At 39.0% G+C, this 21,716-nt stretch overlaps 2 protein-coding genes across 2 annotated transcripts; both read right to left on the bottom strand.

Annotated features, from left to right (window-relative positions):
• On the bottom strand, window positions 1,434-10,972 carry LOC109848440 (zinc finger protein 598-like). The gene is given in 8 exon segments (XM_020417930.1): window positions 1,434-3,524; window positions 3,944-4,006; window positions 4,146-4,235; window positions 4,554-4,602; window positions 4,689-4,897; window positions 8,041-8,270; window positions 8,273-8,318; window positions 10,665-10,972. Coding segments are annotated over 8 exon segments (2,430 nt in total). The 5' UTR covers window positions 10,833-10,972; the 3' UTR covers window positions 1,434-1,949.
• On the bottom strand, window positions 11,736-12,221 carry LOC109846936. The gene has a single exon (XM_020416177.1). It carries the CDS (start codon window positions 12,219-12,221, stop codon window positions 11,736-11,738), a length of 486 nt encoding a protein of 161 aa, XP_020271766.1.

The raw sequence follows: 21,716 nt of genomic DNA on the forward strand, positions 1-21,716 counted from the left end.
TATATATAATATATATATATATATAAATATATATATATATATATTCCGCTTAAACTGTTTAGCTCACAAAAATAGTTCCAGCCCTGCTCCTAGTTTGACAAATAATTTGACCATGACTAACACTGGTCGTTCTGGCTGATTTTGACCTGAGCAGTGCAGATTCAAAAGTATAAAAAAAAAAAAGAACTTTCTTAGGGGATATATGAATGTCAAGTATCTAAGCAGTAAAAAAAAAAAGAACTTCAGCGTGTTTAAATTCAAATAGGGTGCAAATATTTTAAAATTATGGAGGGCAAATAAAAAACTTATAAGGGTCTAGAATGTATTTATTTCAAAGCTAAGGGGCTGTTTGTTTACTTTTTTTTGAGAGGGAAAGGTAGAGAAAGCCTACCAAAAGCCTGCCAAAAGTGCAGCTTTTGGCAGACTTTCCACCCAAATCGTCTCTTTTAGAGGAGATTTGGGTGGAAAGCCCGCCAAAAGCTGCACTTTTAGCAGGCTTTCCCCACCTTTTCCTCTCAAAAAAAGGAAACACTAAAAATAGGCCCAAAACTTTTCAGAAAAAATTCATCTCAGAAACAATTCCTCATATAGAAGAGAGAGAGAAAACATAGAGAGTTTGTGAGAATTATTGGAGAGTATCTTGATCAAGAGAGGGTTTTCTCTTCGATCTTTTCTTTGTAACCTCGGAAATGAATATAAAGAAATTGGGCGTCGTCGTTTTACCATGGAGTAGCTCCGTAAGAGTGAACCACGTTATATTTGTGAGTACTATGATTGAATTTGTCTGCTGATTTTATTCTGTGATTCCACGTTTTTGTTGGCGTGTAGCCTAACATTGAGCGCATTCATAATTGATCCACCTACCCCTCTGGTTTAAAACTAAACCAGTTTAGAACTAAACTGATACGTCTTGCAACCCCGACTTTTGGAAGTAACAATTTTGGATCAAGATAATACCAAAGAAATCCAAGAGCTAATTTAAGAGTAGCAGTTCATGGTAAGACGCACATGGGTTCTTTTCGCAATTAGCCATTAAAAAAAAAAAAGAGGAAACCTGAAGAAAAAGACCAAGGAGGAGACTGACATCATGTATAGTAATATCACATTATGAGCTTTGGATTTCTAATAGCGCTGAGTTTCACCTTTAGTATTCAATAACTACAAGCTACGTCAAGGGCATAAGGTCTGTTAACATCGACCCCCGCTACCATACATTAAGCATGGATGTAAAAACTCATCCGGGAATATCACTGCAATATTATAACCAAAAAATGAATATGGTAAAGCCAATAAAAACGCCTCTGGAAATTTTGCTGCAACATTATAATCAAAATACGAAATGAACATAAATATGAAAAAGGCAGGATTTAGCCATCGGCAGCTGTTCAGAAACCACGGTTCTCTAGATTGCTTTTAGTCCGTCAGATAAAACCTTGACAACAATCATGTCGACAGTAATAAAAAAAACGACATAAACATTGAGGCCAGCTACATCAGAAATCAAACAGAACGAGGGCCCCAGCAACCATTAACAAAATACGACCGTAGTCCTAAGATAATAACAAGTATTTCATATAACATCTCTTACTCATCTGACTCAAAAACCCATGCCTTTAACAAGTCATGGCTGCGAACAATTCACAAGTAATTTCACAGCAATTCAAGTTTCTCCAGAATAATTTACTTCTTTAAACATTATGCTTAAGTACCAAGCCTCATGCCAGAAGTTTCTTCAAACCCAACCCAACACCTTGAGCAATATCCACAATTTGCCTGATGTCTCTTCCACTGTTAAAAAAAAAAGAACCCACTACACAAAAAGTACACAGCTTCTTAGCCCCCAGAGTGAGGGGCCAAACTCCAAAAAGCCTAGAACCTGGTATAGATCAACCCATCCAACTTTTTTTTTACCCTCTCACTTGTACGAAAAATTTCACAAAATCATATAACTACTTCTTTGAAAAGAGCTGTTGTGCACCATTGCTCTTCCAAACTCCTCGAACTGGTAAACCCTCAGGTGGTCTGTCACTAGATTCCTCTACTCTGTGTTCGGGGCTAGTTGCATTTGGACGGCCAAGATTAAGCAGTGCAGCAGGTGAATTATCACCGAGACGTGATCTATGAAATTTTGAGGTCTTCCCATGGGGTTTACTGCTTTTACCAGAGCTCATAGCACCAAGAAGCGATTCTCCACTGCTACTGCTCAAATTCACACTCGAGCTAGAAATGGAGTTGGCCTTTCGATACCCATCCTTCAACAAAACCTCCACCTCTTCTCCCTGAGCCTTCTGATTCAGTTGGAGTTTCCTTACTGTATCGAGAAAATTATCAGCCAATTCTTCTTTTCCTTTAGGGTAATCAGCATGATCGATACCTTTTCCTTTTCCCTTCTTCTTTCGTTGTTTGCTTTCTCTTGAGCTACCAGCATCAAGTACACCATTTTCTTGAACAGCCTGATTCCGAACATTAGTGTTGTAGGCATCGATGAGCTCCTTCTGTTTCTGAGGATCAGGCAAGAGCCGAGCAAGCTCAGGCACGAGATGCATCAAACCAAACTGCTCAACATAAGAAATGTATTCCCAAGTGTTCATTTGGCCTTGACGGTACTCAGCAGATATGCTCCTGAATGCTGCGTATCTTTCTTCATCGTTCCCTAACCCAATGCGTATTCGCTCTACAAGAGACTTGTTTGCTGTGTGCACATCCTCCACTCTTGGCAGAACTTGGTTTCCAACAGTAGCAGAAACGGGATTAGATATTGGAGTCGGTCTTTGAGCATCAACAAGATTAGGAGCCGATGATGAATGCCTCATACTATTGTTTCCGCTGACCGAGTTCCATGCAACATTACCAGGGGGCGGAGTTGAAAAGCCATTCCCTCTCACTGAACTTGATGCTTTAGCTGCCTTGCTTACTTTGGCCTGTGGTTTAGAATTAGTTGTGGATGACGTAGAACCTTGATTTTGTATCATGGGTCTAAGCTCAGGAAAACTTGCAGAATTAGATGGACCGAGATGCTGAGTTCCTGATGGCTTAGTTTGAGCAGTATTAAGAACCTTCACAGTGCCTTTCTTTCGATTGAGACGGGAAGCAAGAGTACTGCTCCCCGAGCCTTCTGCCTGTTTGGATTTGTTGTTCTCTCTCACACCAGGGAGAGGTGGAAACAGTTCTTCTCCAAGTCTGGCAGAACTCCTGAGGCTAAGAGCCTGAGCATACCGAGATGATGGCTCTGGTGGCTCTCTATCTGATAGAGGAGGGAAATAAGATTCATCCAAAATATGAGCATTTCTAGAGCTTTGCCTGTTGGCTGCTAAAGAACTTGGAGCTGCATCTGAACCGGGGTCACTAACAGGTTGAGCAATAGAAGAAGATTCACGAGCCCTGACATCTGCAGCTGCTGTTTCCAAGCTAGCTTGAATCGCGGTCGATAATTCGTTGCTAGATGGATCGGGACGAAAACCTCGTCCTCTTCCCCGCCGCTGATCTTGATCATTACCCCGCCGATATCTGAAGCTAGTTGGTATCTAAACACGAGTGGAATGTGGAAAAAGGAGAACAAGGTTAAAAGTAAAATTTAACCCACATAATATAAATAGAGGTATATAATATTTAATAACTGAACTGGAGATTTAGGTCAGAATCTCAACATGATTTCATTATTTCATATGCAAGAAGGATGTTTTATGTTTTAACACACCGCTCAAGTATTTAAAAAAAATGCAAGGGTGACAACTACACCAGAAGTCGTCCCATGGAAATGCATGACAGAATTCAATTCAAAGCTAACAGTGAATCTTGACTGGACTTTGTATTAGCTGATCGTCTGATTCATATTTTAGTGAGACCTATGTGCACCCAACCAATTTATGACAAAAAGTTCTTATATGAATTTCTAGCAACGCCCAAGTACGTTCCAACAAGAACTAAAAAAGAATCTGCTTACCTGAAGTGCAGCATTTCGCTTCGAGCGAGACATGTGGCCACCATGTTCAATTGTATTATGCCTCTGTTTAAAAAGGATAGGTAATGAAGAATGTTAGTAAAATAAATTTTGACAAAAATAGCAGTTGAAGTACAGGAAGGCTGCAGTCCTAAAATGCAAAGGAGATATCTGTTAAATGCTCTAGATTTAATAATGACATCACCTTCATTTCTGCATCTGATTGAAATACAACAAACTTCTTTGCCAGGCATGCCTCGTCCTCACACAGAAAATGCTCTTGCCGGAAGTGGGTCTATAGATATTGTAAAGATAAGCCCTAATCAGATAACACGTAAATTAACCAAAACAAATAAACTTATATTCTCAAAATAACTCTTTAAGTCCAAAATGGTGCATGGACGAATGACATATTTTAGTGCTTTGCAGATAACATGACAATAAACACTTTCTTTTCTTTGTCCTCTTTCATTTTAAGCAATCATGTTACATGCCAAAAAGGTTACACATGGCACGACCATCTTGCTACTAGATGTCATCAAATACAAATTTGTTTAAGCTTATCAGCTTCTTAAAAATAATATAAGCAAATGACATCAGAACATAAATGTACCTCTAAGTCATCGTAATTTCTAAAATAGTCATATTGCCCAGGATGTTGCCTGCATATCATTGTCAGAAGAGATGAATAGTTATAATCTCTAGGCCACTGATAGGTCCATTTCAAAGCAGAAAAACAAAAACATACCTTTGACATATGTGACATGTATAATGCTCTGTCGACATATGCATGTATAGTTCATTATCCCCATAAAATGGGTTTCTGCAAAACTCACACATAGGATGCCCCATAAAGCCACCACGCTCACTCTCAGAGCCATCCACTTCAGAATCACCAGTGTGTATGTGTTGCTGCAGTTGTGATCTGGTGTACAACTTTTGCTCAGAAATAAATATCTGGAGCAGAAAATCAAATCAGAAATATACCCCATAACATGGAATACATGGACAGGAGAACGATAAGGTTAAAGAACGTAAAAAATTACTGATGACTTATATGGATAAGAAAGCATGGAAGTACAGAGCACTACCAGATTGCCAAAAATAGGTGATTGATGCTAAATGCTAATGTATATCTCCTTTTGGCAACTATTGAAGCCCAAATTATTGAAAACTGGAAACCTCCACAAAATATTTATTTCATTTAAGATCAAATATGTACCAGAAGGTAATATAGAAGAAAATACAATGTAATTCAAGAGTATGCCACCAATTTGGATTACTTCTAATAACACAAGTGCAGTTTCAGTTGTGTACTGGAAAGTTGGCCAAATGACAAAAATAAATTTCTGCTAACCCACTAAATAAATTCATACTAAATGTGTGAATGGAGGCTAATTAACAAGTAGCGTTCAACAAATCAACCTATTGACAGTCTTCATGGAATTTCCATCCATCATTAATCGTAACAACCATGAAATTTTACCAAAGACTGCATTCAACACCATACACTCCACTCACATGAGCCAAAAAAGGACAAGTTAAAAACAAACTCCTGCAATCTAAAATTAAAATTCAGTCAGTGCATATGGCAGTTTGGGCATGTCAAATATAATAGCATTACTGCATTCGTTGCCCTAATTACCACTAAATAAAACGAGAAAAATAGAAATCCCTTGATATTTTATGTATCAAGTCCAATAAAGACTTTTTTCTCGATCAGTATGAAACCCCTTTTTTTGTTTCTCAAGGCCTGACAAACAGCCTAAGGACCCACTATCAAGACAGATAAATTAAAAAAAACCAAAAGAAACTCTAAAAGCTGTCAGCCAAGGATAGTATTTCAATTGTGCATGATTTTTACTAAGACAAGTAATGGAATACATAACTAATAAAATAATTCCCGTTATAGTAACATTAACAGTAACACAAGTATAGCTAGACAAATCAAGTATGTTTTTTCATGGGTTAATTGTGAACCCACCCCATGTAGTATACTATTCATAAATTGCATTTATCCATTTACTGCCTCTATAGTAGTATTTGTGCACTAACACCCATGGGAACCGAACACCATATAATCTTTGTTATCTTCGGGTTGCACACGCGACACATGTGATGACAATTTACAATAATAGCCCTCAATGGAAATCAAAGCTTATCTCAAAACTTATTTTTTTACTGTTTCTTTTTGACTTCCTCTTTCCCATCGTTTCCCCCTAAATTGATGACTGTGACTGCCACCCGCAGCAAAATCCTTCAACAAGTTGGTTCGATGATAAAATCTCCGTTGTCTAACTTGTTTGACAAAGTCAGCAGTGGGATAACTGAAGTCTAGGGTCGATTCCAAACAAGGGGGTTTTTCAAGGTAACTTCTCTCTCGATTTGAACTCTATTTTGTAAAAAAATTCAAGTTTTACATATTTAATAATTGTTTTTCTCTATTTCATGTAGTTTAAAGGTAATTTAATTCTACCTTGTAGTGTTTTAAAAATAGGCCGATTTTATCTATTTATCACGATATGCAGGGTTTGGGTTATGGCCGATACGATTTTGCAAAAATATATTGCATATAGTTTTGGGCTGATTTACCTTGATATATCGTTGTAAATCCGATAAAGCGGTCAATTTATCATGGACTAAAAATCGCTTGATTTTCTACAATTTACATTCTAAGTGAACTGGTTCGGGTTTGGAGACAAAATCCCTCTTTTTCCATCCTATTCTATTTCGCATCCACTAAATAAAAACAATTGGCAAATAATCCTAAACATGTGTTATTGGCAGATTACTATGTTTATTTTTCATTAAATGTGCTTAGATTACATTTTAAGGCATTATATTATATATGCTCACCCTATGATATAACACTCCGATTTTACTACTTATCCCAATATATCCTAATAATCGGGATCCAGTATGAATTTTGGTAGTCCGATATATTTTCGATAATTGATATTCAAAACCTTGCTACCTTGTCACCATAATTTGCCTGAACTGAGCCAAAATGGGTGTTGTTTGCCTGGTTTTGGAGTGTCGAATTCTATGCTTCATTGCTTATGATATAATCTTCAGGTTACGAGTCTTTTTTGATTTAGCAGATTCTTTTGGTTAAACTTCGCCAAATTACATTTATGTAAGGTAAAGGTCTTGATTATGATTGAGCATGGTTGTATTCAACTGGGTATGACTGGGTTCCAATTGTGAAGGTTGTTGAGCATAGTCTTCTTACCTTAGCAAATAATTTGTTTAGTTTTCTACATTATAACTATAATTTGCTGTAAAATATTTAGAAAATATTATGTTTTCACCATAGTTTGAAGGTTAATCTTAACCTTCTTGTTCATTTTGTATCATCTAATTAGTATAATTGTGTCAGATCATGAGAATGTTGCTTTCATGCTCTTCTTGGAAGCTCTTTTGGTAATGGATATGATTCCTCATAGTCATATCTGCATTGGGATTTTTATATTGCATGAGAATGTTGCTTCACTTAGAATGTCTAAGTTCGAATTTTGGTGATGCTAAGAAAGATGGAGCAATCAAATGAGCTTAAAATTCAATGGCTTATCACCTTACATAAGACTTCCAAAATTTAGATGGTAGATACAATGGAGCTACAATAGGTTTTAATGGCTTCTTCGTGAGAGCAATGAGAGTAAAATGAGAGAAGAAGATGGGTTAAAGATAAGTCCAACCATATAAGAGCACAACTCAAAATAACAGAGGCTAGACGCTATTATGTTCAGGGGGTGTTTGTGGCTTGTGCACAAAAGGGGTAGTAATTGCAACTCATTGATACTACAGGGGTGTGCGCAATTAACACTTTTTCATTTCCTTCAAATGGAACTGAGAATTGTCCACACAAGTACAAACATTGTAGTAAATGCTAAGAAGATTAGACAACCATTCAAAAAATGATTCAATGTCTATCAGACCACTGTCCTTAGGACAAGAAAAAGAAGTGAAACATATGTAACAATGAAAACCATCCAATACATCATATAATTATCATTACTTGGTCAAGAATCAACAAGCAGAAATGAAGAGGCACTCAAAGGCAACTCAGACACGTATAACCAGTTAAAATGGCACTTTACCTTCCTCCCTTCTAAACACAGGCTGCACATAAACATCCGATGCTGATGAAATAGATGGCCTTTCAACTGCTCTATATGTCTGAATCTGTTCCTTCTCCTCATGTTCTCATTACCTTGCTCCTCTGTGCTCTTATCACAAATGCTGCAAGAAAGCCTACACATTGCCTTTATCATCCGATAATGTTCCACATCATCAAAATATGCTTGCGAACCCTCATGGTACCAATATCAGGAAATGCACAAAAATCCATTATCATCCTTGTATAATCACCCAATGCCTGTGAAGACAAAAAACAATCAGTAAAATTTTGTTCATTTAAACAGGAAGTGTGAAGACATTATTGAGAGAAAATCTAAAAACCAGACATGTCCTGAATTAGGATATGTACAACATGTGATAGGTGGACAAGGAGGCATCACAGTATTTAAACAAAAAAAAACACATGAACAGCAATAGATCAGCTATCTGATGTGAGGATATACCAACTGTGCATTACAACAAGCATATGCGTGAATGGTTGTCAAATTTTAGTTGGAGCAAATGACCAGAAAATAATGACATATGGCAGAAATTTATCAGAAAGTCAATAAGTGCAAGTGCAAGTTACTTCTTCAATTGCATTATGTAAGCAGAAAATAATCCTAATCCTCGAACAAATTGCGAGCCAAAGTGTTTCCAAACTCCAACCCCATAAACAGAAGAATAAAATAATGTATGCACACACATATATACTCAAACCACAGAGATTGGAATAATGGAATCCTAAATCTCTTAAGAGTTAAAATAAAAAAAAATGATAATTAAAGCCCCTTAGTCACATATGGTACTTGTAAGAAACAAGCTCATGAATTGGGAAAACAAAACAACTCTAATGCATTATAGTTTAGCCGTATAAACATGATAAAGAATTTGGAGGAACCCGCTCAAAGTTGGATACTGAAGTGGGGATGTAAGGTACTTAGAGAATGAAAAATCCCTTTGGTCTCTTCCTTTTTGTTGATTTCATTTCAAGATCTTCTGACAAATACAATACGCGGAAGATTTATTGTTCATTTTATTGTGTTGAACACCTCTCTCATAAGTAGTATAAGGGCTGTCTCCTTTCTCCTTCATCTTTTGCTTGTGGTTTTTTAAAGCATGTGTTTTTCCATAATTGGAACTGGAAGGTTTAATGGCAAACGACTTCAGTAACAACACGATTGCTCCTCCTCTAGCGATTAAGAACTCCGCCTTTTTAAAAGAAAGATACCCAGGACTTCTCCAAAAAGTTTCATTAAAAAAAAGCTTAAGAGTCAAACTCAACTCCAACAAAGACCAGGTGACATCGTCAAATGGTACAACAGCTCAAAACCGTCAGGCTGAATTTAGGACCAAAAACAACTGTGGCTATGTTTTTCTTTATATCGGCACACAAATTTCCAAAAAACACGTTGCACATGATTTTGGATGAGTCGTGTGCCTAACTCAATAGAATTTGTTGAAACAGAACGCATACATCTTTTTTTCATATTTGAAGATACTCATAAATTGATCCTCATTGCTTTCAGAAGTTCAGTTCAATAAACTCATCTACACTGATCAACATAACATGTGCATCCCACTCTTAATTGTTGTAGAGTAATCCATACGTTTCAATTAAGTTGCAACATCCCGTGTTTTGTTCCATAGTCTGCATGACTGCAACTGCACTACACAATGCTATTTTGTTTGACCTCTTTTGGTCTATAGCATCGAGTCAATGCATACTTACTCCCCATTTTTTATATGTTAATCAACAAGACACAGAACCCATATTTCAAAAATCCCTTACAATTTTAGGATCTTGATAAATTACGCTATCCAAAAACGATGTGAGAGATCTAGACAAGATGAGAGATGCGTTCAAATAGCCTATATCTCTCTTCCAACTCGTAACACAATTCAAGCCCAAGAAGTTGCTTCTCCCAAGGAATCGTAAAGTTCACAATATGAAAAATGATGTAAGCCCAACCCACTCCAAATCCAGCCAATTTTCTCCCACTTAACCCTCTTAAAAGCTCTCTTTGAGAAAGCTATCCACTCTACTCATCTCCTCTCGTAACTTGTTAGGCTGTTTCACAGCCGCTTAGTTTGTTCCTGAAGCAATTAGGTAGTAGTTATAGCTCTCTAATGGCTATTTAGTGTAAATAAATCTATTTTCTGGTACATCCAGTTAGTTTTATAGCTAAATGGTAATGAAAACGATGACTAATTTAGGGTGTTATTAATATATTTCTTGAAATTTCCTTGTTCTTATGCGTTTGATTTTGTAATCATCTCGCATCCAAAATAATAATAATAATACAATTCCCCATTATAGGGCAAAACTTGACCGCAGAATATAATCTCAACCTCAGATTCAAGAAATAAACCCTAGAATTACATAACGAATCACAATTCTTACTTCTAACGCAATTCAATCTCCAAAGGTTAGCTCCTCCTGAAGAACCCTTTAGCTCACATCATTAAAACCCTACACTTTTCCTTTATGAGAAACACTTGATCGCAAAAGCTGATCCCAAGCTCAGGTTCAAGAAACAAACCCTAGAATCGCAATTACGAAACGAAAACCCTAAAAAGGCCGATCGATCGATCATTTCGATACCTTGGTGATGAAAACGGAGGGGGATTCGGTCTTGCAAATGCAACATCGGCGATCCTCTAGAACGAAGCGGAGGCGGACGACGCAGGTCGAGCAAACGTCGCGGTGACCGCAAGATCCGTACGCGACCCACTCGAGGGATTCGGCGCAGACCGCACAGCTGTCGTCCATCGCTGATCGGAGGGCTGAGATTGAGCGGTGAGAGGAGGAGGAGGAGGAGAGGGTGGTAACGGGACTCGAGAGGAAGGTGAGAGGGCAAGGGAGAAGGCAAAAGGGTTCGGAAACAATAGGATTTTTGTGGAACAAAAGGAGAGTTAGAAAACTCGAATTAGGATTCGGATAGTGATGTTTGGATATTTGAATTCGATAAGAAAAAGCACGTGCGGTTAGAGTTAGCTTTCGGATCAATTTGGACTCGGGTAACTTTGGGCCCAAGAAACGCGGGGTTGAAGTCTAATCGACAGTTTGTGGATTTTTTTAAAAAGAAAAAATAGATTGTATTAATGAGGATCAATAGAAGCTACATTGACAGTTTGACACTAATATCCTGAGCAGTAAACTCAGGGTAAGAATAATAAATCCAATAATAACACATGTTCCTTCTTTATGAGTGAAGGAAACCAATGTAAAGGAAAATGGCAAGCCTCCAATTCAATAGTCTTGCAAACATTACCAAAGGCAGATAAGCAATCTTTATCACCATTTAACTCATCAGTAACTCACTTAGCCTTCGATTCAAACTCCACCGTAGAGCTAGTGGTCGATCCAGGATTTTTCAGAAAGTGATGTCACTATATAATTAATAATTAATAATTAGAAAAATTACAATTGTCCCCATTGGGGTTTCATATTTTCAAAAAAGTACATAACTGTATCATTAGTAACACTATCAAATACATTTTTCTCGATATATGTAAGTAAGCAATTGTTGAGCCAATCATCGGTCATTTTATTTCACAACTTGTTTTTTATCAACTTCATTGTAGAAAAAGCTCTTTCCACAGTTGTCGTCGCCACGAGTAAAATCAATGCCAACTTTAAAAGTAAATAAACCAAAGGATAGACATTTTACTTTTAAGTCTCCATTATTTTATTGGAAGGATCACCTATTCCCTTCAGATTAGCAAACCTTGCATCTCTATGCACATCAACAGTATAATTGTCAAGTTGATTCTTAAGTGCAAAGATCTCAACATCGAAAAATCCACATGGATAGAATTCAGTCATATTAAGCAACTTCTCTACATTAAAAGGACTAAATGAATCGTTGTGGTTCAAGCAAGCAATACAAAGAATAGGCTCAGTACTCACCTCATTAAAACGACCATTAAGCTCTTGAAGTTGTATGTCTATCACTGGATAGAATAGGTCAACTTGATAATTGTGTAGATTGGTGTCTTGTGAAGCTTTGCATCGTCTTCCTTTAACATGGGCATCTTCCATATTTGGAATAAGAATCTCATGTTTGTTATAAAATACATGAGCTTCATTCAAGAGAGTGTCCCATCCTTCATCTCTCATTGTTGCAAGTCTTTCCTTTGCCACTTCAACAAGTACCATGGCATTTACAATGTCTTGATCTTTCTTTTACAAAGCCGAATTCAACTCATTTGTGATCCCCAATGTTTCGAACATCAAATGTAAGCAAAAAAAAAATCAAAATCAAATATCTCTAATAATTCTAAGAGACGATGTGCTTCACCTCTTTGATGCTGATATGTACCATGTTCTTCAGCATCTCCAAGCACATGAACAATTGAAGAGAGCATAGCCATCAAATTCAATAATGTCCCATAAGGAGTGTTTGTTGGAAAATTTGTAAGGAGACAATCGAAAGAATTGAATTTGATTTTATTCCCTCTAACTACTTAGAAAAAGAATGTTTACAACTCTCTCGATCTCGATTACAATTTGAATTTTCGATTACAAAAAAGAAGAGAATTGATGTAAATTCTCCCCTTTGTTTAATTATGGGTTCTTCACGGTGGTGATGAGATGCCTCTCTTGATGTTCGTATTGAGTTTGCTTCTCGTTGATGATACGAACGTCTTGTTTTACTGGAACGTTTTGGTTGATTCCTCTTGATTGACGTTGAGGAGAACTTGCGTGACAAGTTTGAAACTCTTGACGAGTTGAAGAACTCTGAACGAGTTTAGAAGAACTTGCAGAGCAAGCTTTTAACTCTGATCGAGTTGAGAAGAACTCTTAGAAAGAGTTCAAAAAGTTAAGCCGAGTAATCTCAAAGGCTTCAATAAAACCCTTCTGAGATGATCCAAGAGTTCCTCCAAGTTGCTGATCTCCAAAACTCCAGATCGAAGATCCCAAAAAGTCAGCCAAAGATCTCTTCTTTGCTACCAAGCCGAAGGATCCGAACTAAGCTGATTTCCTAGCTATTTATAGAGAATTAATGGGTGTAACCGCTCCCTTAATTCTCTCCATAATAGGATTGAAATGGGGTGTAACCGCCCTCCTTAATCCGCTCCTAAGCGGGGTGAAAATCCCTCAAATCGTGGGGAGAAAACAGTTTCTGGAACCGTTCAACTCGTGTTTGAATGAGTCAAACGCTGAAAACAGCGTTCCGGGGCCGAACTCTGCGTTTTAGACCTGAAACACAAAGTTGGGCATTTCTAGTTGGCTCAGAATGCAGTGGCTGCACCGCTTTTTGGATTTGGAACGTAGAGTTGGGTTCTGCATTTTGGGCTGAAAATGCAGCAATGAAGTCTGTGTTTGGATGTTACAATGCAGGGAGGACCTCTGCGTTTTTGATGTTGCAACGTAGGGAGGACCTCTGCATTTTGTTCTGGGAATGTGGCCACGAGCTCTGCGTCTAGACTTGAACGCTGGGGATGAACCATGCGTTTTGAACTTGAATGTTGGGGATGAACCCTACGTTTTTGCATCTGGTGTAGGCGTCAAAAAATGCTGAAAGATATCCAAGCGCAGCTCAAAAGGAAGTCATCCAAAATGTCAAAAAGAACACAAGTATAGACTGTCTCGCACGCGAGACAGTGCTTTACTGTCTCGCGGCGAGACAGATTTACTGTCTCGCCGTGCGAGACAGTCTTACTGTCTCGCCGTGCGAGACAGCTTTACTGTCTCGCCGTGCGAGACAGAATTTACTGTCTCGCACGTGAGACAGCTCTCACGGGGTCAAAAACTATTGCATAAACGCCAACACGTAGGCCACAACTATTCAAGAACGTGGAAAACGTCGTGGGCGAGAATCACGTGATAAATGCCAAAATAACGGAGTTTGAAACGTGGGGAGTTACAACGAAAACTGCCAGGAATATTCCTTTTCCAGACAGTGTTTACTGTCTCGCGGCCGAGACAGCAAACACTGTCTCGCCGCCGAGACAGCAAACACTGTCTCGGCAGCCGAGACAGCAAATGCTGTCTCGCGAGATGTGTTTTCCGCTAACTGTTCATAGGGGTTATAAATACCCCCCGAAGGCCATTTTTGAGAGAGGGCTGATCATTTTGAGCACTTCAGAGCAGACAGAGCAGAGTTCTTGAGCTTTCGGCAATCCCTTGAGATTCGAGCTTTGACTTGATTTTAAGAAGAACGACTATCTTACTTTGATAAGATATCGTTTCAAATTCTCACTTCGATAAACGAAGGAAGAATCATTAAACCCCTCACGATTCAATCAGAATCTGTGATTTGGTGGTCCACGAGTCAAAGCGCTCCCGGCACAGGCAAAGATCCCACGCAAGCAGCGATCCAAACAACGATCCTGCGTTTGTTTCTCAAGAGTTGTAATTTTTCCTTTTGTTGTGTAAAAGGAGTCTTATAAAAAAGCTATCTTTTTTTTTGAATTTGTTGTAATCGACCGAAGATATAATGAATTCCATGACAAAGTCAACTTTTAACGCAAACAAACTGGCGACCACAGTGGGAGCCAACGGTCTCGCTGCCGAGACCGTCGTGTCGCAGCCAACCATCAAGATCCCGGTTGAATCAACGGTCGAGTACGAGTTCGACCAAGCGAAGTTTGAGGAGTATTTGTCATCCTCATCTGTAAAGTCTTCCTCGCCTCGCAAATGCAGGAAGATTTCATATTTGTTGAAGTTGTCAAACACTACAGATGAAGACTCTCGCTTAATTGTTGCTGAGGATTCTACTCACAACCTCTCTGCTCATAATGACTCTTCTCCAATTAAGGAGTCATTAAATCAAAGCCCGTCGGCATTGACGAAAAGAGCTCGTCGGAGACAACGCCAACGCCGCGCTCGCCAAATGGCTAAGGCCTTGGAGCAACCCGACGGAGTTCGTTATCATGCGGACTTAGAGTAGAGGAGGCATCGAGTGGTTCAGTTGTCTCAACGACCAATCACTTATGTCTCTGCTAAATTCACGACGGAGGAATGGACTATTATCAAAAGGGCTCGTTCGACCCTTAAAGAACGTATACAAAAACGTCGTGCAAACGCTGCTCATGCACGTGCTCTCTTACAACAAAGACGAGAAAGGATGAAGGAAACGGTGGCCAAAGAACCACCGAAACTCTGCCAAGTTTGGATTCCAAAGTCTGAAGTTGTAAAAAATCAGCATTCGGAGCCCGTTAAGACTCCACACCCGCAAGGGGGTGGTTCTAAACGTATGACTCTTGACATAACCTTGGATCGCTCAGAGGCGACGACAAGTCATCCTGGGTATGTTAACAAGGTTCAAACACAAAAACAGAAGATAGGTTGCTCTGGTCACCATGCTGACGAGTTGTACTATCAAACTAAAGGTGGAAACAAATCACATAAAAGGACTGTTCGAGAAACGAATCGTCATTGTGTATGTGAAAAACTTATCAAAGCAGTGTTGTCCAAATGCAACTGCTTTAAAGCCATTCCGCCGAAAGTTTCTGTGTTCCAGATACTTTCTACTGAAATGTTAAAGTCCAAACCGAGACGTTTCCATTCCGCCGAAAGTTTCTGTGTTCCAGATACTTTCTACTGAAATGTTAAAGTCCAAACCGAGACGTTTTAGCAAGAAGCTTGCTATTCAAGAGAATGAATTTCCTGAAGTCACCATCAACATGACTGATAAAGGAAAATCTAAGTGGCATTCAAGTGAATCAAACCCCGACTTTTCCCCAGAAGGAAAAGTCAATTCAAGAATTGCTCAACGGATATCTCGACTCCAGATAGGAGCCATCAGACGTAGAGACTACAAGAGAATGTATGAAGGAATGTCATTAGAGGATGAGCTCTCGGACACTTGTTCTGCGATCGCTTCGGATGATACGGTATCTAGCACAGGACAAACCAGAGAAGTACTCACAATAAACTCTGATCAGTTCGTTCAAATACTTCAAGAAGCTCTAGCCAAACAACGTGAAGAAATTAGAGCTGAAATGAAGACAGAGATGGAGTTGGCTATCCAACAAATGAGAGAATTGCTAACTCAACGGCCTCAACCTCCTGAGTCCAGTCAGCGAGCTGAAGAGATGAAGATGAGGATAAGAAAATGCAAGACCTTGAATATAAAGTCAATGCTTTGATGTCCGCTCAGGAAGTAAAGAAGACGGGTATTCCGTGTCCCTATCCAAGAGAATGGGATTCAATACCGTATCCGGCAAAGTTCAATCTGATTAACTTCACACTGTTTGAGGGGAAGAGCTCGCCTATTCAGCACTTGATTTATTTCAAGTCTCATTTGGGCATGATCTCTGGAAACGAGGCTTTAATGGTCCGGTTATTCGTTGGCACCCTTCGTGGGCCCGCCTTCGATTGGTACCGACGTCTCAAGCCAGGGAGCATCAATTGCTGGGATGACATGGAAAGTTTATTCCTCAGCAACTTCTTCGATGATGATATCGAAGTGTCAATCGGAACCCTTTTAGATGAGAAGCAAAAAGACGGAGAGTCAGTCGACAATTTTGTCAAGCACTTCCGTGACAAAGCAATGAATTACAGAGATCCTGTTACAGAGGAGTTCATCCTGCAAACATGCCACAATAATCTCTCTATCGATGTCCTGGAAGCCCTGGGGGTCGTACCATCCAAAACTTGGAAAGAATTGAAAATGCGCGGTGAACAAGCTGAACATTTTCTTAAAAGAAAGAAAACTGAGAGAAGCCGACCGACGACATCTGCAATCACTGGGAACGCGACTCCCGATCCGAGGTTCCAAAAGGAGTATTCTTTCAAAGATGATGAAGCTCCAGCCATCTTGAAATACCTCCTCGCCAATGATAAAATCGAGCTACCGCCTATTAAAGATCAGGAGGGTGCTAAGATGATTACGGATCCAAACTACTGTGCGTACCACAAAAGGGTTCTTCATCCCACTGAGATTTGCTTCGGACTCAAAAATAAAATCCAAGCATTAATTGACTCCGGCGTCATAACGGCGAAACAAGCCAAGTAAAGACGACTCTAACTCCATGGGATACACGAGTATAAACTGTTTTCCCCTTACTCCATGGGACACGAGTATAAACTGTTTTCCCCTAACTCCGAAGAGTATACGAGTATAAACTGCTTCTTCATGTCACTCCGAAGAGTATACGAGTATAAACTGCTTCTCAACACTCCAAAGAGTATACGAGTATAAACTGCTCCTCGATACTCCAATAGGTATATGAGTCCAAATCAAACCTTTAAACAGTTAGGATCGTCTCAAATTCCCATCTTGGTCAAACCTTTAAACAGTTAGGACCAAAGCCAAAATCCCCTCTCGATTCGTTCCATGAACGAGAGGTCCACAAATTGAACGATCAAACCTTTAAACAGTTAGGATCGTCTCAAATTCCCATCTTGGTCAAACCTTTAAACAGTTAGGACCAAAGCCAAAATCCCCTCTCGATTCGTTCCATGAACGAGAGGTCCACAAATTGAACGATCAAACCTTTAAACAGTTAGGATCCTCTCAAATTCTTATTTGGTCAAACCTTTAAACAGTTAGGACCAAAGCCAAAATCCCCTCTCGATTCCTTCCATGAACGAGAGGTCCACAAATTGAACGATCAAACCTTAAACAGTTAGGATCGTCTCAAAACTCCCACTTGGTCAAACCTTACTACAGTTAGGACCATAACCAAAATCCCTTCTCGATTCATTCCACGAACGAGAGGTCCACTTTTAGTTGAATAATCAAACCTCATGACAGTTAGGATTATTCAAACCAATCCAGATTCTCTAAGTGGAGATCCCACTTCGAGTTTCCTTTGCACCAGGAGATAGAATATAAAATTCTTCCTCTCCGATTCCGGGTTCATCTTTACCAACAAACAAGAGATCAGGAGATAGAATATAAAATTCTTCCTCTCCATCATCGGGTTCACCTCTACCAACAAAAAAGAGACCAAAATACTCCAATAGGTACACGAGTTTAAACTGTTTCCCTACCCTCAACAGGAAGTTTCTGGAGAATATTACTCTTGATATTCTTAAGGATAACCTAACGAACTCATAAGGGACATACAAGCATCAATATGGAAATACCAGCCTCGATTCAGAATCTCAACAACGGTCCAGCGATAAACGCAGTGCCGGAGAAGCATTAGCTATTCTACAAAGAACTGAATAGACTAATGGATGAAGAGATCAAGAGCCGAAGCCATTTTACAGATTCTTCTACACGATCTACTCAATCAAGTATTGAAAGGATCGCAAATAAGACCTGTCTTATCCAAAGTGTCCCAGACTCCTCTATAAAAGAATAAGTCTGGAACACTTTGGAGGGGGTATCTGTAGGCGTTAAAAAATGCTGAAAGATATCCANTATTTACTGTCTCGCCGTGCGAGACAGAATTTACTGTCTCGCACGTGAGACAGCTCTCAGAGGGTCAAAACTACTTTGCATAACCGCTAACACGTGGCCACTAACTATTCAAGAACGTGAGAAACGTCGTGGGCGAGAATCACGTTGATAACTGCCAAAATAACGGAGTTTGAAACGTGGGAAGGCAGTTACAGCGAAAACTGCTAGGAATATTCCTTTTCCAAGACAGTGTTTACTGTCTCGCGGGCCGAGACAGCAAACACTGTCTCGCGGGCCGAGACAGCAAACACTTCTCTCCCGCCCACAGCAAACACTGTCTCGGCAGCCGAGACAGCAAATGCTGTCTCGCGAGCTTGTTTTCCGCCAACTGTTCATAGGGGTTATAAATACCCCCCGAAGGCCATTTTTGAGAGAGGGCTGATCATTTTGAGCACTTCAGAGCAGACAGAGCAGAGTTCTTGAGCTTCCGGCAATCCCTTGAGATTCGAGCTTTGACTTGATTTCAAGAAGAACGACTATCTTACTTTGATAAGATATCGTTTCAAATTCTCACTTTGATAAACGAAGGAAGAATCATTAAACCCCTCACGATTCAATCAGAATCTGTGATTTGGTGGTCCACGAGTCAAAGCGCTCCCGGCACAGGCAAAGATCTCACGCAAGCAGCGATCCAAACAACGATCATGCGTTTGTTTCTCAAGAGTTATAATTTTTCCTTTTGTTGTGTAAAAGGAGTCTTATAAAAAGGCTATCTTTTTTTTTGAATTTGTTGTAATCGACCGAATATATAATGAATTCCATGACAAAGTCAACTTTTAACGCAAACATCTGGAACGCGGGCATGAGCTATGTGTTTTGACTCTAGAACATAGAGGTGAGCCTCAGACAAGCTTGGTGAGCTTCAAGCTAAGTCCAATGTTCATGCGAAGTCTAGTCTTACAGACAAACTTCAGAACATAACTTGCTGCGAAGAACATGTCATAACTTTCAAACCGTAAGTCGGAATTGGACAAATTATATATAAAAATCGACTATCTCGAAAAGACGGAGCCAACCAAACCTACCCTATAGGGTTCGGTTTGCTCTTATCTATTTTGCTAAATTCCTTATGGTTTGAGAGATATCTGCGTTTTGATTTGAAGAGACCGTCAATTTGCAGTCTCTTTTGTTAGGGCGTTGCAAAGATCATCATCTTGTAATCTTCTTCTTAGCTCTTTGAAAATATGAGAGTCATCATATTATAACTCCCGATGTTGATTGTGAAGGCTGTTGATTAGAGCTTTCATCGGTTATTACGAAGGTCGTCAGATTGTAACCTTCATCGATCTACGTAAAAGTTTTCAAATTATAGCCTTCTGAAAGTCATCAAATTATAACTTTTATCATTAGTGTTTGATGTGGATCAGTTATCTACAGTAATTTTTAGACAACCTACAAAGAGATCCACAGCGAACATCACTTGGCCTTTTAAGAGTCATTTCTGGATTCAACCATCGCCCACTTTTAAGTTTTTTAGTTTGTAATGATTTAGCAATTTTCTTTGATTGCTTCTCTCTAATTTTATCTCGATGTTTACAAGGACCTCTAACCACATTCAATAAATGAGCAGTCACATCAATAAAATCATTAATGTTAAAATGATTTCTTACAATAGCTATTAGTGTTAGTTCAATTGTTGAGCAAAACAATGAATACAATATGCAAATTTACTCTCTTTCATGATCAAAGCCTTCAAACCATTAAACTCCCCTTGTATATTACTCAACCCATCATAACCTTGTCTTCGATTTCTTCATGAACTTAATCCATGTTCTACAAGCCAAAATCAAGTGTAGTTTTTAGCGACACAACTGAAGTATTTGTCACATGAACAATTTCAATAAATCATTCATCCTCTTTCATCAACATAACACAATGCCACCACCATTTGCTCTTTGCATGACATGACAATAGATTCATCCACCAAAATACCAAATAAGTTATTACCTATTTCTGCAATTATATATGGCATTGCAATATATTTTTAATAGAAGGAGCAACTATTTGATGATTTTCAAGAGTGTTAGATAATACAACACTACTCACTTTCTCATCGTGAGCCACATAAAACTTTAAAAGTTCAAGAAAATTCCCTATAGCTTGACTCTTCATATTCAATATTACCACGAAATGATAACCATTGCCTTAGCAAGAATCTCACATAATAAATAGATGCATCCAGACGAACTCTATACTCACTCTTGGCTCTCTTCGTTTACCCATCAAAAGCGGATTGGATAAATTTGGTTGCTTCATCAAATCTTGACATTTTTAATCGGTTACATTGTGTGCACACTACCATATTTTCCAAACATGATCTTCTAATCGAGCTTTCTTATTCCAACCCCTAAATCCTCCTTGAGCAAATGATTTACTCTACATTGACTCACAATTTTAGATTTAACTAAATAACAACATAAGCAAAGAGCGGCTTTTTCTTTCACCCAATACCATATGGGAATTCGTGAAACCAATCCACATTAAACCGACACATATTTTTCCTAAATTTAGTTTGTTGAAAATTATGAGTACAAGTTTGACAAGGGCCTTTTTGAAGATATGCTCTCCTTATTATATCATGAACATTTGGATGATAGTCATCAATCGTTGGTTGCTCTCTAGGATCAAATAGAAGAGCATTCAAGTTAACTCTTGTTGAGGATTTTGCAACATCGATATTAGGATTAGAACCACCAATCACACTAGATAATTTCCTCGAGGGTGTGAGGGCTCTTGTGCATGTTGAGATGATGAAGTTCTAGGCTCAGGGTTTTCTCTTTTAAAGTAGCGCCTTACATCAAAACTCATATCGATATTGATAACAAGTAAATTAGGTTATAATTAGATACCACAAATATTAATTAATTAATTTGATGATTCTCTTACAAGTAAATAAAAGCAAAAGAAGGTTAGACTTATGTAATAAAACTGTAGGCTGTAAAAATTACCTTAACAGCAAAAAGCCTAAATTCCGCCTGCACATTAAACTCGTCAGCACGAGTCAAGCCTACCCAAGAGTTGAGTTCGCCAGCGCAAGTGAAGCTCGCTCGTATACTTAACTCACCAGCACGAGTTAAGTCCATGCGGTTTCTATGGTCGCCTAAGCATCCAGGCAATCCGCCAAGCGATCAGAAACTCGCCCGCATACTAAACTCGCCTGCACGAGTCAAGTTTTCTCAAGAGTTGAAGTCGCCTGCATATCCAGGCAATCAATCATGTGAACAACAAGTATGCCAGACTCACCAGAGCACTAGGTGGCTGCATTGTCACGTACAGGGATGAGCCTTCCCATT

This window comes from Asparagus officinalis, chromosome 7 (genome assembly GCF_001876935.1).
Source record: "Asparagus officinalis chromosome 7, Aspof.V1, whole genome shotgun sequence".
Classification (NCBI taxonomy): Eukaryota; Viridiplantae; Streptophyta; class Magnoliopsida; order Asparagales; family Asparagaceae; genus Asparagus; species Asparagus officinalis.